At 47.7% G+C, this 14883-nt stretch overlaps 3 protein-coding genes across 3 annotated transcripts in view; 2 read left to right on the forward strand and 1 right to left on the reverse strand.

The window, feature by feature from the left end:
* LOC8034134 (late secretory pathway protein AVL9 homolog) overlaps positions 1-4368 on the forward strand; it is a 31474-nt gene extending 27106 nt beyond the window's left edge. The window contains exons 16-17 of the mRNA XM_029984260.4: positions 2569-2660; positions 3216-4368. Coding sequence (XP_029840120.3) covers positions 2569-2660; positions 3216-3340 — 217 coding nt within the window. The 3' untranslated portion in view covers positions 3341-4368. The remainder of the gene's footprint in view (positions 1-2568; positions 2661-3215) is intronic.
* Positions 4369-4538: 170 nt separating this feature from the next.
* LOC8034139 (conserved oligomeric Golgi complex subunit 7) lies at positions 4539-8876 on the reverse strand. Its single transcript, XM_002407934.5, has one exon. It carries the CDS (start codon positions 8779-8781, stop codon positions 6532-6534), a length of 2250 nt encoding a protein of 749 aa, XP_002407978.4. The 5' UTR covers positions 8782-8876; the 3' UTR covers positions 4539-6531.
* A 215-nt stretch (positions 8877-9091) lies between these two features.
* The window catches only part of LOC8035694 (serine/threonine-protein kinase 26), a 135165-nt gene continuing 129373 nt past the window's right edge, over positions 9092-14883 (forward strand). Inside the window, exon 1 of the mRNA XM_042294084.1 lies at positions 9092-9703. Coding sequence (XP_042150018.1) covers positions 9689-9703 — 15 coding nt within the window. The 5' untranslated portion in view covers positions 9092-9688. The remainder of the gene's footprint in view (positions 9704-14883) is intronic.

Consider the following 14883-nt stretch of genomic DNA (forward strand, 5'->3'; position numbering starts at 1 on the left):
TCGTCGTGAGGAACGGCGCCAGCGTCTGGCACGACAAAAACATGCTTTTTGGCAAGAGCGCTTTTCCAATCAAAGTAGTTTCCGGGATCACACTTTTTGGTCTGCGCCAAAGATGCAGGGAAGAAGAACCTTTACAACACAGTATGTTTCTAAAACTACCCCCCCCCCCCCCCCCCCCCCCGGGCCCCACACACAGACGCACTTCTTTATACAGCGGTGCTGTTAAGGGCTAGTCATGCGTTACCGCCATCTATAAATGGCGACGGCAACCAGACAGCCGGCTTGCCAGTTGTTTGGTTGCCACCGTCGCTCATAAATGGCGGCAACCCCTCCAGCCTTTCCAGTCTGGCTTGCCGACTTGCGGCCGGTCATTACTTCATCCCCACCATAGTACAGCATTTCTGGCCTTCCTTCTTCACCAGAGTGCAAAAGCTGAAAGTATTCCTGAGGAAATGCCTCCTTCGTTTGTGTCTGTTAATTCGACAATTTTATTTGACACTTGTTAACCGCAACCTTTCATTGCTTTTATTTTGCACCCCGTGAAGTTTAAAGGCGTCATGAAACGATATCGGGTTGGAACGTCCATGACTTTTCCGAGGTATACTGGTCCCCTGGTCCAAGTGTACTCGCAAAGGGCGCCACTGATTCAGAAGCTTCTTTGTCGCGGTGAAATTGCGAGGATTGAACGAGACTATTTCTTTTAGTCTTGCCTTCTCAAAGATTGATGTCGTAATTGTGGGATCAAAACCACCCGCTTGTCGACAGTCGAGCGCGACTCATGGTTTGGGCAGGAGAACTGCGTGAGCACCGTACATCGGCTCGTAACAATCAATGCCTCGGCGGACACTTGGGTAGTGGCTCGTGTCCAACCACTGTGGTGATGAGAATAGCCGAACTCTAACAATGCCTGGAGCTTCAGCACGCGTTTTCTTCCTTTAAAACTCCAGCGCGGGGGTATGATTAACGTTGGCGGCATAAGACAGGCACCAGGCCACGTGGCCGCTTCTGGCTCCGAGTTGAGGGGATGAACGATGCTCATATTTCTCTAATTTTTTCGGCGACTACCATTGCCTAGAAAAAAGAGCAAAGCCAAGCTCAATCAGTTATTAACGTTCGGGACTGATCCTGAGTAGTATTTAGTAATGTATAGAAATATTTCTATAGCTCTTTTAAGCAAAATACAGAGGGGGTCGAAACTTGGGCAATAACTTGAGAACGACGCTCGTGTGAGACTTACAGCGACTGCCAACGTTCGGCTGCTCCTCTCACGTCACTAAAATATCTTCTTTTTTTAGATATTCCTTCCGTACACACGTGTAGTTCTATGTAACGTCATATTAATAGGTCGCATTTAGTCATTTCAAAACTTCTATTCTCAGGGACATCTTTCGGATATACTTCAGCAACAACGAAAAAGTGTTTCAATGCCTCAATATTGTAAAATATGTCTTGCAACATTTTTTTTTGTACTTTCAATAAATAGTGTTAAGAAATAACCCGTGACGTTGATAGGTTGCGGAAACATCCATTAGTTTTCCCCTAATAACAGATGCAGAAAAAATAAAGGACAGAGACAGCTGTCGATATCTCCTCAACTCGCAATTTGAACAAGCGGCCACGTGATCTGACCATAATTATATACCGCCAGTGTTCATCACAGTCATGCCCTAGGCTGCAAGGGTTTGCAAAGCAAAAGCTTGGGCTGAGCTTCAGATATTGCTAGTGTTGGGCGATTGATTATCATATCTAATTGACATGAGCCGATACCCGATTGTTTGGCCATGTTGATTGTCATGAACCCGAGCACTCGACTAGGGGTTATGACAATCGCTTACGTCACGGTGTCACGTGACTCTCGGTGCGAAATCGTGATGTCATGTTGCGTCATGCTGTCAACAAGGTTAATACATCTAGTGACTTCCTCAAATTACATCGATTTAACGCAGTGAGTTACGTGACGTCACGAGGCCACGTGACATTACTTGACAACATGTATTGACACCATGACGTCACGTGACAACTTGACACATGGTTAATCATAGTGCCAACAAAGGCGCCATGAAAACCCACAATTTATCATACGTTGCAATTATGTATATGACGATTCGATCAACAGATAGAAATACAGCCGCCAATTGTTTATTCCCATGTGTTCATTTTGTGATACTAGCAAAGAAGAAAAAAAAATATTACCTTGAACCGTTTTGAACCGCTTACCGTTATGTTTTTTTTGGTTCGGTTCCGGTTCAGTTCCAAGATGGCGGCGAAGATTTCGGTTCGGTTCAGTTCCGGTTCGGCTAAAAATAACGGTTCTGTTCCGGTTTTCGGTTCGGTTCGGTTCCGGTTCGACACCCTGGCTTCAACACCGTCGAAAAAACTTCCACGAGCCCATGGCTAAGTTTGACATCTTCTTCGCACGAGAGTGTGTACAAATGAAGCGCAAGACGAATCCACATGCTCTCGTAATGTGCAGGGCTGCAGCTCTATGCAAGCAATGCTAGCCTTGACAACGTAGCCCAAAATGGTTGATGCCAGGTACAGAATCTGGAACCTTTTTCTCCTCTAAAGCTCCATCCAGAGCTCGGAGAGGGGCCGCAAGATCAACCAGGCTGTGGTGTCCACGGGACGTGTCGTGGCCCAAACGACGGGCAAGGTGGTCGGTAAGCATCCAAGCACTGCCCTCGATCCATCGGTACTAAACTTGTCGACCAGTTTTTGACAACTTGAGAATCCTCGTCGCATTTTGTTTAAGAGATAAAAAAGAACAGGCCACTTACCATGCTCACTTTTGTACCTTCTTCATCATCACCTAGTTCACGAGTTCTCAAACCCTGTTCTTCGGAACCCAAGGGTTCCACAGGGTAGCCACCCAATTTGCCCAAGCTCTCAAAATTCCTTTGTCCCTAAATGAAGTGTTCTTGCAGTTTAAGCACCATTTTAGAAGATGCGAGTCATCTATAGGTGCACAACTATGTGTGAAACGCTCCCTAGCACCTGCATTAATGTTTACGAGATATGTAGGCTTCTGCACCGCTTTATTCCGCCAGTGCCTAGACCATTAAGGTTCCCTGGATACCTCCAAATTGAAAATTCGAGAACCGTTGGCTTAGATAAATATAAACACGATTGTACATCTTGTTCCGCTCAGCGAGCAAGCACCGCCACGAGCCGGACATTTCGGAAGGTACCACCCGCCTCCATTCCCACCTTCACAGGAGGGGCGCTGACGTCTGCCAAGTCCGTGGTGTCGTCGCTGTGGTCCCACTTCAGTCCCCCGACACCTTCGTCCTCCGTGGATTCCGTCCCGTCGGACGCCTCCAGGGAAACTCTAGAGGAGTGACTTGACCCGTCTGCCCAAGATCTCTCCCTCTTTCGGCCTTCCCAAACCGCTGCCTAGAGGACCGTCGCCTGCTCGAAAAGAACGTCGAAACCGCTTTTCCCCGACGAAGGGCGAATTGTACAGCCCGTGTATGCATGTGTGTTCGATTAATTTAAGTTGCAGTACTTTTTTTCTCTTTCCATATGTACAGCGGAGTAACGGCTTGAATGGTACAGAATGGGATAAGTTGTAGAGAGGAGAGGACTGCCCCATAGGCAATTGCCAGCGTCTTCTGCGTCCGTCGGGGGTCCCTGGAGGGAATGGAACGAACTGGCCCACTTGTACATAAGGTGAAGTCTCGCTGGTCGGGAGATTGAACGTTTTTTAACTTATTCATTAAATGGGTTTTATTGCGTTTCCGCCGAAATAAAGAAAGTATAGCTATGCTCAGTACGGGACAAGGGCTCGGAGGTGTTTGCCTGGTTTGTTTTAGAGACGAGAGTATATCGGATTTCGGTTAAAAACTCCCAGGGTGTCGGACGTACGGCCGAGGTTCTACTTTTTAAGAGTTTGTTCTCCAATGAACTAAATGGCTTTCCCTCGGTGATTCCAAAGCTTAGGGCATCATCGCCTTTCTTTTTCTGGATCCGCAAGGTGTGAGAGGAGCTGGGTTTTTATGGCTGCTCGCGGAGCTAGTGATATGGGTTGAGAAGGTCTCAGTGTTGCAGTTTTCAGTGTGATAAGGTTCTTTCTAGTCACGCACGTGAAGATCACTTGTAGGCTACGTGCCTCGTCTAAGGTCAAGACTGTGTCTGCGAGCCGGGCCGACGTGGGGTCTGCCGCGACCGTTGCTGCTCCCGTGCAGGCGTTCGCTTTCCCACGAAGAGCCCCGCTAGCGCGTCCCCAGAATTCCGACGACATCCTTGCAACGCTGTGTTGTGTCTCACAAACCATATGTCCCACCGTATGTTTGACCACGGCTCGTTTGGCAATTTCGTGGACCTGTTGTGCGGTCACATCTAATCAAAAATAAAATAATTAATAATTTGCGCGTTTCGTCCGTATCTTTGATTGTGCACACACATATGTGCGCCGAAGTCCGAGGTGCCTCATGAGGTTTTTACAGAATATGCTGACATGTTTAAAAGGCCTCTGAAAAGGAATCTTTTTTTTTTAAAGATGCGTGTCAAAATAAATATATTTTGCGCAACACTTTTTTTTTTTTTTTGTAGCAATATTGAGGCGCAAGATTTATTTGAAATTCTTCGCGCAAAGTCCATGACGTCACGGAATGGTCATTCACTCTTCCAACCTTAATGAGATGGTCTTTCGCTCTTTCCACCTCAACGGGAAGGCAAAGTCAATCCACTTCTCCTCCAAATGTCCGAAATGCCGAGAGAAAGCAAGTGGAATGGAGGTGACTACCAACTTAATCAAGTCTCGCGCCCTAAAAAACTCAAAAATTTCTTTAATCATGTCTCGCGCCCAAAAAAACTCAAAAATTTCTTTTTTCGCATAAAATTAGTTTTTTGACATGCATGTCCCAACCAGACTACTTAAATAAAACTTTTTTTCTCTTCTCGGGGGCCCTTTAAGGAGAGTGGATCTTTTTTTTTAGCTGCATAGTCAACACCGTTGTATTGTATTGTTTTTCTTTGCAGCTATAAATGGAGGGGTCTAGTTTCTACCTGACAGGCTTGCACAATCTGAACTTTCTGAGGAGGGTGAATTGGCCGTTTTTTGTTGTCTAGCGTCAAAATCTTTTCAGGTGCAGGTTCGGTTCTTACCATTTTTCTTTCGAAGGCGAGCCACATTAGAAATAAAAATTGCCTCGGCCATTCTGAAATGCCAGATCTTTCTTGTGCAATGCAGCACATTGTGCAGGAATATATCATTGGTGCTTTAAAGGGACCTCCTAAAGAGGTTCTTAAATTCGAAAGAAAACGACAGAAGTTCTAAAGTGGGCACCTTAAATATTATGCGTAAAGTTTTCTTTTAACCTTATTGGTAGGAGCGTTGCAATTGCAAACAAATTTTTACGTAGTCCCGCCCGTTGAGCCGTGTCGGGCGTAGGAGGGCACGAGAGCAGACAGAAAATCTAGCAGAAATTATGTCATTGGTGGGGTCAGACGACCCTCGCTGGCCACCAAGTTGGCTCGGGTATGCCGACGATGACGTCACAATATTTTGAGCAGACAACAAGCAGCAGAGAGAATCGCCTCATGCCCTTCGGCAATTGCTACATGTATTTTTAATAATAAATGTGGTTTTATGTTTACTTCTGCCCTAGTGCAATAACCAAATTCATGGGACAAAAGAAAAAAGAAACCACTCCCAACTCATTTCTTGAAAAGTGGTTCAGCTTCCTTTTAAGAAAGCACAGATATGCCCATACGATGCACTGGAAGGCTGTAGTTACTGACATACAAATTTCACAGACCGGTATTTCAGTAACTGCAGCCCACGGGTGCGTGTGTAAAGGCTCGCCCCACAATGAGTTTAACAAACAGATGATGTTTTTTAAGGGGTACTCCACCGGTTTTTTCATTGTCTCCGATTTGCTTGAAATTTTGCTAAACTAACCAACAAACATTGCTAAAATAGTATCCCAAATATTAGGTCAAAAAAATATTGTTTTTTCGCGAAGTTATTGAATTTGCAGTTTTGGTCTTCACCATGTTTTTCAAACTGAAAGTCTCTACTGGCAACAACAACAAAGTGACGTCAGTGGAAGGCAGAGGTTAACTTTTTGGACTACAGAAGTTGTTCCCAACAGATTTGAAGCAGTTTCTTGGTGTCAAATGAGTGCTTTGGAAGCTCGCTCCCGTATCCGCGCTCCAGCGCGGAGCAAATGATTGGCATATTCTATTTTTAGACTACTTGCTCGACTGGCAAGCCTGCCTGCCACTGACGTCACGGCACTGAAAAGTGCGCGAATATTTAAATATTGGTTTTTGCACCATTTTCATTTGCGGATTTCACAATACCTATTACGAATTTTGCGATGCTAAATAGCATAACGGAAAGGCTAAAGGCCGGGGAGTCAGAAAATATAGTTAGTTGAGGTAGCTCAGAAAATCGGTGGAGTATCCCTTTAACAGCTCCAGCTGTTTTATACACACAGTCACATCTGAACAAATCCCACCTAAATACTCGGAAGATTCCAAGCTACAGCCAGCACTTCCAGTAGCCACGGGACAGGCCAGACGTCTTCAGCGTATTCCTCGCATCATTCTAACCGTCTGAACCAGCTGGCTTGGCTTCCCGACAGCCACAGCCGCAAACTCCTGAGGTGGACTTTTCAGCAACGCTGCAAGCTGCTGCAGATTCTCGAGCGGTGGCAAGCCGAGGTCATCGAGGACGTTGCACAGGTAGCCGATGTCCGTTGCCAACTGTGCGGAGGCTTGTTGCGTAAGTCGGTCAATCTGCATGACGGTGTCCAGATAGGTGTACATGGTGGCCTGAGCGACGCAGCCAAGCAAGTAGTCGGCAACGTGGTCCGTGCTCGTGCTCTCTATGACATGGGGCAGGTTGCTGTACTTTAGGGCCATTGCCAGTGCTTCATTTTCTTCTACGATGAAGGGTTCAATGTGCTGCGGGATGGTTAGTAGGTACTGCCCGATCTGGGTTATGTACTCCAGTGGAGAAATGCTGAATGCTGGTAAATCCCTAGCAATGGCACCTCCCGGATTTTCCAGGGCCCACACCTTGAGGGACGGCACGGTGTTGAAGTGGCTCTGAACTTCCGCGAAGACGGTATCGAAAGTGAACTTACTGAAGTCGGCACAGAGCTTGTGGACGGCGCGGCTGCTCTCTGGGAATGTTGTAAAGTCTTCGAGGTGTGCTTGGGCCGCAAAGTCCCTGAGATTCCTCTGCATCACTGGGCTGAGGAGGAGAGAGACGTAATCGGCAAGGATGTTGGGAATAGTCTTCTGCTCCTCCGAAAAGTTTCCAGAGCCGGACAAAGGGCTTTCTTGGACGTTGAGAAGCTTAAGAGTGCTTTTGATGTTTGACGTGACGCTACGGTCTAACGCTCCAAGCTGGATGGTGATGTCTCCTATAGTCTGCATGCACTTGAGCGCATGCTGGAACATGGTCCAACTGTCTAGGTCAGCACGTCTAGATACGGACTTTAGCTGAGCCAAGACGAATGTGCATCGTTCAAAGTATGCCCGGAAAAGTGCCTTGACGGCCTTGAGAAACTCTGGATAGCAGCAACCGTGCAGAAGCACGCTGCAGCGCTTTTCGGCATCTCTCACCAACCCAAACACTTTGCCAACAGAGTCTGCGAGGAGGCGGACCGAATCCATCATGTCGTCGCTTTGCGTTGGAATCAGAGACAGTTGAGTTATGAGGCACTTCTCCTCAAGTTTGTCATATGCCTCGAGATGAGCCTGAAACATGGAGAACAGAGATTTCATCAGGGCCACGACATGGGGGCTGTCCATGAAGTTAGGGTTGACATTGGTAATGGAGAGCTCCAGACTCTTGCAGAGCCGTTCGGTGATCTGGAGCACCTCGGTCAGGAACGTGGACGAAGTCTTCTGCAACTTCATGGCGGCTTCAAAGCAAAAGGGCAAGTTCGGCTCCAGGTTCGTGATGGCATCTACGACTATGTCGGATAGCACGAAGACCGCAGGCGGATCCGGGAAAACTTGGTTGCACCAGCTCATCTGGGCATGCCACCAGGACACGAGAACGTCGTGGAAGCTGTTTAGCCAGTCAACAAACATGTCATCAGCGTCGCTGTCGACGGTCTTACGCCAGGCTTCGACAAGGGTCGTCCTTTGGCAATTGTGGTAGTACTTGAGGAGCTGGGGCATTCTCCGAATGTCACCGAAGATCCTGACGTACGATTTTGCCGCGTCAATCGACTGCGAAGTGAACGCTTGCACCAGCTGAGTACTCAACATGGCTTCGAGCTGGTTCTTGAGGGACTCCAGTCTCTGCAACCGGTGCTCGAAGTCCGGCACGTCCACGAGTATCTCGAGGCTAGTCTGCAGCCCGACCAGCCTTGCCGTGATCGCCTGGACGTCGCCGCTCTGGAAGACCTGGTCGACGTCGGCCGAGAGCGTCGTCCAGTTGTCGGCTTCTCTGAGTGCCTGGTTCGCTTCCAGCATTCGCAGCTTGATGGTGTCCAGTTCTAGGAGTGTCTTCATGGACGTGGATGAGTCCTGCTCCACTTTCGCGATGTCCTTTTGAACGGCGGCCATCTGGAGTTTGAGTAGGGCAGCTTCTTGCTGCATCGTTTCGACGTCACGCAGTACCTTGGGCAAGTTCTGCTGCACTTGCTGAGCGGTGTCTTCCAGAGCGCTGTTCATTTCCTGGATGAAGAGCTGCAGCTTGAAGGCTACCTCCGAAGCGTAGGCCTCCTTGTTTTCCTGAGCTTCGGGTGCTTGGAAGGCGTTGTTGATCCATTCCTTGGCGTCGAAAGTGTCGCTGGAAAAAGCTGACAAGTTCATCTTCGCACTTGAGACTTCGGAAAGTCAGTGTCCACGTCTGGTTTGTTTACGTTTGCGTTCGACCGCAGCCTGTCGCCGGTCGTGCATAAATACCGGTAGACGTCGCATAAAGCATTCAAGCAAATAATATAGTTTTTTATGATGAGTAAATATTGAAACATATACATATATATTGAGTTTTATTCAATATTAAAAGTATCTTTATATTGAGCAAAAGATTGCAATTTGAGGTTTGAAGAGGATTACTTTTTTTATCTAGAAAACGTTTCCGGCAGTTTACGCCGTTTACGCGTTTACGCACAACTCTCGTGCGCTTCCGGTTAAGCTTGTGTTCATCCGCCTAATGGAGACTCGCTGTCATGGCGGTGTGCGGAGTAGAAATGGTCCGATGTGCATTTCGCGAGTGAAGTGGAGCGCTTTGCTGTCGTGAGTTGCGTGCACACTCAACCGCGGCGTTGGAGACGCCGGATTATTCACGAACTAGAGCAGGAATCAACTCGAAAGCATTCATATCCAGCAACGATAGCAAAACCGTGACTGCCGGTGATCGCGTATATTTGTTAGGCTTATCAATCCTGGCATCCTTGCGCTTGTATGTTAATTTTTTCCCCCTCCGCTCTGTTATTTTGATTCCGCGTCAGCGAGACCCATCAACTCAATAATAGCTGTCGAATGAGTGACGCGCGTCCAGACGCTTAGCGCGAGCTTTTTCTTTGCCGAACCAGCGCGAGTGGAACGTTGGATTTGCCGTCTGTGTGATAGGAGGAGTGACTTCTCGCCCCCGAGTGAAATCGGCCAGCTTCAGGTGGTGGGTTCGTGTTTGTGTCGAGTGTCTCTGCTGAATGACCTCTTCAACCTAGCAGTGCAAGTTCGTCAATGCATCCGCACGACTCTTAACATCAACAGGATGGCGTTTAACGAGGTAAGGGGTCGCCCATTTTTATTTTTCTTCCGTCCCCGCTGCGAATAGTTGTCGTTGCAATCTCGGTGGTCGTCTTGTTCATTATGTAGCGTTGCTTCATCAATGATTGCGCGCGAGCTCGCGCGTTCTGCGTCATAAAAGTCACGCAGATAAAAAATAAAATGGAAGACTGCCCCTGAGATTGGTTTCACAACAACACCTTAATAAGAGAAGCCGTGCACGCTTTCGAAGAAAAAAGAATTGCGCGAACTTATCGTTCTTTAATGATCCTGTTTTTTGCCGACGCGCCGTTCGAAGCCGATTTGCTGAAATACCGTACGCGTCTGTGCTTGGCTGCTACCCTAATCTGCGCAACACCTGTCTACCGGACGCTCGCCAAACACACTCTTTACATGCCCTAATCGTTTGTCAGAGGTCGTCTCCGCGAAAGCGGGACCGACGAGGTACGCACAGTGAACGTAATTCGCGCCGAAATATGGTTTTGACTCCCCCCTCGCGGGACGCTGGCGTCTCGGTACAGTTTGATTCGTACCCCCGGTTATTCCCCAACTTTTACATGGTCCGGAAGTCTCCATCCAACGTACGGATCGTTGTACAGCGGCGCGCCAGCTGCGTGAACAACACGGACACGAAGTTGGCCCGTAGCCGCACACCACCCCAGCAGCGTAGAGTTTATAATTCATGAATGAAGAGGGTTATCAAGTCGGATTTGCTTTATCTCGCGCGTTTTTTTTTTTTTTTTTTTTTTGCTTTTTGCAGTTTATTTTGCATTGGAGAGTGCTTTCGCCAGCGTCGCTCGTTTAAACGTTTGAAAAAGGGTCGACTGAAACTGGTTCGCCCTATCCTATCCCGTAGAACTTGAAGCTTACTGTTAGCGTTGTCTCCTTTCCCGAAGCTGTTACAAAAAGCCGAGCCTTCGGAACAAGCCATTTAGTAGCTCGCAAGGTCTGACTAATGTGCAGCTGTATCCTATATTTTGTTTTATTTGCCGGGTCGCTAAACGCCGCCAGCGTGGTTACTACAAGTGCTCGGCTTCGGTCTCACGAAAAAAAAAAAAAAAAAAACGGCATCACAACGTTGTCTAAAGCCGCCGCTTCTGCTGCTGTAAAGCATAAAACGAAAAGGGAAGTTGACACGAAAAATTCTTCGCACGCGGCTGCTGCTGCTGCTGTTGCGGAGGCCCAGGACTTTTTTTCCCAAAGGTCTCTGAACTGCGTGCGCGCCGCCCGTAGTAACGCTCTGTCGTCGTCTTCGTCACACGACGAGTGAGTTGTTCTCTCCGACTCGCTTCTTCCCCATCCTTCCTCCCATTCGAAAAGGCTTTGTCCTTGTAGTAGATTCGTCTTTTATTTATTTTTTTATTTATTTATTTATTTAGAGCGGGGTGTGGCGTAATGTTTTCTTTTTCTCTGGACGACGCGACTTTGATAGTGACGTGTCTTTTACTGGTTGATCTGCGTGAGACGATGGCACGGTTTACTGGTATGCCTCGATAACGAAGAAAGAAAAAAAAAAAAGAAAGAAAATGCACGCATGTAGAAGGAAGCGGTTGATTGGAGATATGAGGTTGGAAGTCGAGATCTCGAAAGAAAGGATAATAATGCACTTCATTAATGCCTTCGATTCTCCGATAAAGCGTCGGAAAGCAAATCGTCTTGTCAGAGTGGCCGCCACAGGCCATCGAACTTCGACGCTATCTTTCATCTCTTCCTCGTATCTGTTTTTTGTTTCTTTTTTTCATATAATTTAATTAAGGAAAACAAAAATACCGAAGTTATCGTTCAACTTCGCCATATCTTGCATCGGTTCAATTAATGAATATAACTAAAAATAGCATAGTAATCGATCGAACAACGTCTTCCGCCCTACTAGGTTTCCGCATAATCCAAACGTGCTGATGAACCAACTTTAGGTATTATAGTAAAAATTAAAAATTTTAAGACAAAAACCGGAAGTATTTACTGAAGCGCCGCGTGCTTAGTTTTTGTTTGTTTGTTTGTCCATTTTGTTTCCTTTCCACTCGGATACTGCGTGCCGCGGAAGCGAAGCACGGAGCAGCGATAAAATTTTATCATTGTTTTTATTCATCCTTTTTCTTTTTTTTTCTTTCTTTTTTTTTTTTTGGTATTATATTTGCTTTTTTTGTGTGTGTGGTTGTCAGGGCAAAGAGCATCCCAAGCCAAAGCAGCTTGGGCGACATGCTGCGCGGACAGCTTTGGAAAAGCAGTGGGGAAAGTATCACGTCGGCATAAATCAAGAAACACGCAAAAAGTCGTACCTTTTTATTATTATTATTTTTTAATGTTGCAATTTATTATGTGAGCGAAATATTGCAACCATAAACTGTCACATCATATCTGACTAAGGAATTAGGCAGCAGTTTTTCACTCCTTTATACCGCGTCAAGCACCGCATTTTCCAACGCATTTCTTTAATGGGCACTGCCTTTTTGTGCAGCAGGGTTGCGTGGTAGGGCTTAGGTGAGGTCACTGACTCTCCAGCTCATGGGCTGCCCCCCCCCCCCCCCTTTCTCAGAGTGCGGGGAGGGGGGTGGGCAAGACATGTTTTGCCCCCCCCCCCCCCCCCCCCTTCCCCCCTGAAACAGCCGCCACTGGGCAGGGCAAACACTGGCCTGCGGCGCCCAAGGGATACCAACGCCACCGCACCCCGGCCCTGGGGGGGGGGGCGGGGGGGGGGGGGGGGTTTGCCCCCCCCCCCCCCCCACTCAAAAACAAGTTGGTACGCCACTGCTCCAGCTATTGAAATATTTTCGCCTCTCGAACAATGAAGTGTAGACTTGGAGCATCACTGGGGGGGGGGGGGGGCGGGGGGGGGGCAGCACTTCAGTTGTGATAATATTTGCTCTTGCTGGGCTCTGAGAAGTCTAGTATCGATGAGAACTCTGGACTTTTTCAAGTATTATAGAACGTAGTCGAGTTTTTCTTTTTTTCGCCAAGTCAACACCGAGTGAGAATTAAGTTGTCAGACCTTGTTACTTGAAGTTTTTTTTTTTTACATTTTTTTTATATTTTTACATTTATTTGTTTGTGCACGTGATAATATTCAATTCTTGCTTTACAAAAAAAAAAAAAAAAAAAAAAACACAGGAGAAAAAAATTAATAAATAGAGCGCATCGAAAGGTCGTGTTTCTTCTGCATTGTGTCCTTTTTATTTGTCACTACACTGTCAACGCGCTTATCAAAGCTAACGCGCGCTGTCTTAAACTTGTCGTGTTCTTTTTTTAAGGGTTTGGTTGGAATAAGGATTATGGTTTGCCTGGACAGGGGATTTATGGTTCGCCCGGCGGTGACACCTCGCCGGGTGGAAACTCAGCATGAAGGGTAGTGTCGCTAGCAGGAAAGTATCGGCAAGCGGCTCTGACTGTGCCGGTGACATTCCTTTCGTAAGACCCGAAGTCACTCGATACGAGACCCGTAGGATTCCGGGAAAACCGAGGAAAACTACCAAACCCCGTGAACAAGTGGGAGAACTACATGTACGGTAGATGTCAGCAGGTTTCGGTAGCTATCGAACATCGTAAAAGCGTCGGATTACAGTCGCAACGAGGAGGTTAAAAGATTGGGGGAAATGTAATAGCACACAAAAGTGGCGGGCAGATGATTTACCGAGAGACAGAATTTTGAGCATAATTTGAAAAGCAGGGGTGTAAATGTTTTTTTTTTTTTTTTTTTTTTTTTTAGCTCCGAGATATAACGAAATATAGAAATATATATAACACAAAAAAAGAAGTAGGGCTGAACTCAAGGTAGGCCATAATTGAAAACAGACAGCGTAAAAGTTACAGACAAGGAACAGGAGACGAACACACTGTGGTCTCTCCTCGTGTGCCTGCTCTTTGTCTTTCCTACTCGTTTGCTTTCAATACTAATTAAAATGAGTATGAGAAACAACCTTTCGAAGCAACTATTCCCCTCTTTTTCCTTGTTTCGTGCATTCTGAAATTGTCCTGGTCCCCCGATCATTCGACGATTGGAACGTGGGCACATCCAGCACTCGGCGGCTGTTTGAGCCAGTTTGAGCCGCACTGGGGGGGTCATTTGTTGGTGACGCCCGTTCCGTCCTTGTCGCGTCGTCGGCGCTGGAACTGACGTGTGCGCGTGTCGTCCGCTGCGCCGAAGTCCCCCGCTGACGAGTCGTTGTGGGAACAACAGCACAATGGCCGGATTTGCGAACGAGGCTGCTCGCTCGACGCGCCCTTTTCCTGTCTGTGCGCAGCGCGCGATCAGAAAGTTCTGTACAGCCGCATTGGTGGGCTTTGGAGTCCCTATCGTTTCGTCGACAGCGTATTTCTTTTTACTAAGTGAATTGAATTGGGGGTTACTAGCTTCATTTCGTCTACTGGAAGCATACCGGAACTAAAAGCGGACTCGACCAAGTGATTTCGATGGGGGAAAAAAAAAAAAAGTCGCGAGCTTTTAATTTCAAATTTTGCGCTACGCGCCGACACGCCACCTCCGCTCGGGGAAACTTCAGCATATGTGATCTGAGGCCCGAACTTGCACCGGGCCTCATCGGGACCGCCAGCAAGCTAGGCTACACCATCGAATGCCGGCGACCGAGGCGATGTGCCCGGAAAGACGCTTTCGACGAAAACGTTGCAAGGTCTGTCGACGAAGCGAACCGTCGATGAAACGTCGTTCGACGAACTGATTGCCACCGCTCGCTTTCTGTGGCAGCTATGTACATTGGCCTGTACGTTCGCGTACCTTGAACGCTTGTCAAGGCTGCACACGCGCACTCTTCTGAAGTGTGGCGCGAAAAGTTGTCCCCTCCCCTCCCAGAAAACAAAAACATCGTTTGCTTTTGGACTTTTTTGTGGCGCCTCCCGTCGATGGGAAGTTAGGAGGGTGGCGTTCGCGTCTCGTCTCCTGACTTCCGCCTTTGCTCTTTGTGAACCAGCATGGCCTCTTCCGAACAAGGCGGCTCTTTTTGGTGGCCAGTTTTGCTTTTCGTTTGAGTTTGGACGCGCTCTGCCGCCGGGGCGAGGGGGCTTGATGGATGGGTTTCATCTGGAGGCTGGGCAGCTCCCCTCGTGCCCGAATAGGGGTCAAGGTTGCTGCGTTCGTGGGCAGCCCTGAACACCCGTACCCTTCCCCCGTCTTCAGACTGCACTGGCCGTCCAATCTTTCTCGTTTTGCTTGATTTTTTACTATTTTTA

The sequence above is a fragment of the Ixodes scapularis genome, unplaced genomic scaffold, assembly GCF_016920785.2.
Source record: "Ixodes scapularis isolate PalLabHiFi unplaced genomic scaffold, ASM1692078v2 PGA_scaffold5__190_contigs__length_132052651, whole genome shotgun sequence".
NCBI lineage: Eukaryota > Metazoa > Arthropoda > Arachnida > Ixodida > Ixodidae > Ixodes > Ixodes scapularis.

Excerpts from the sequence above, each read along its gene's own strand:
- LOC8034139 (XM_002407934.5), bottom strand. The coding sequence starts at position 8,781 with ATGAACTTGTCAGCTTTTTCCAGCGACACTTTCGACGCCAAGGAATGG.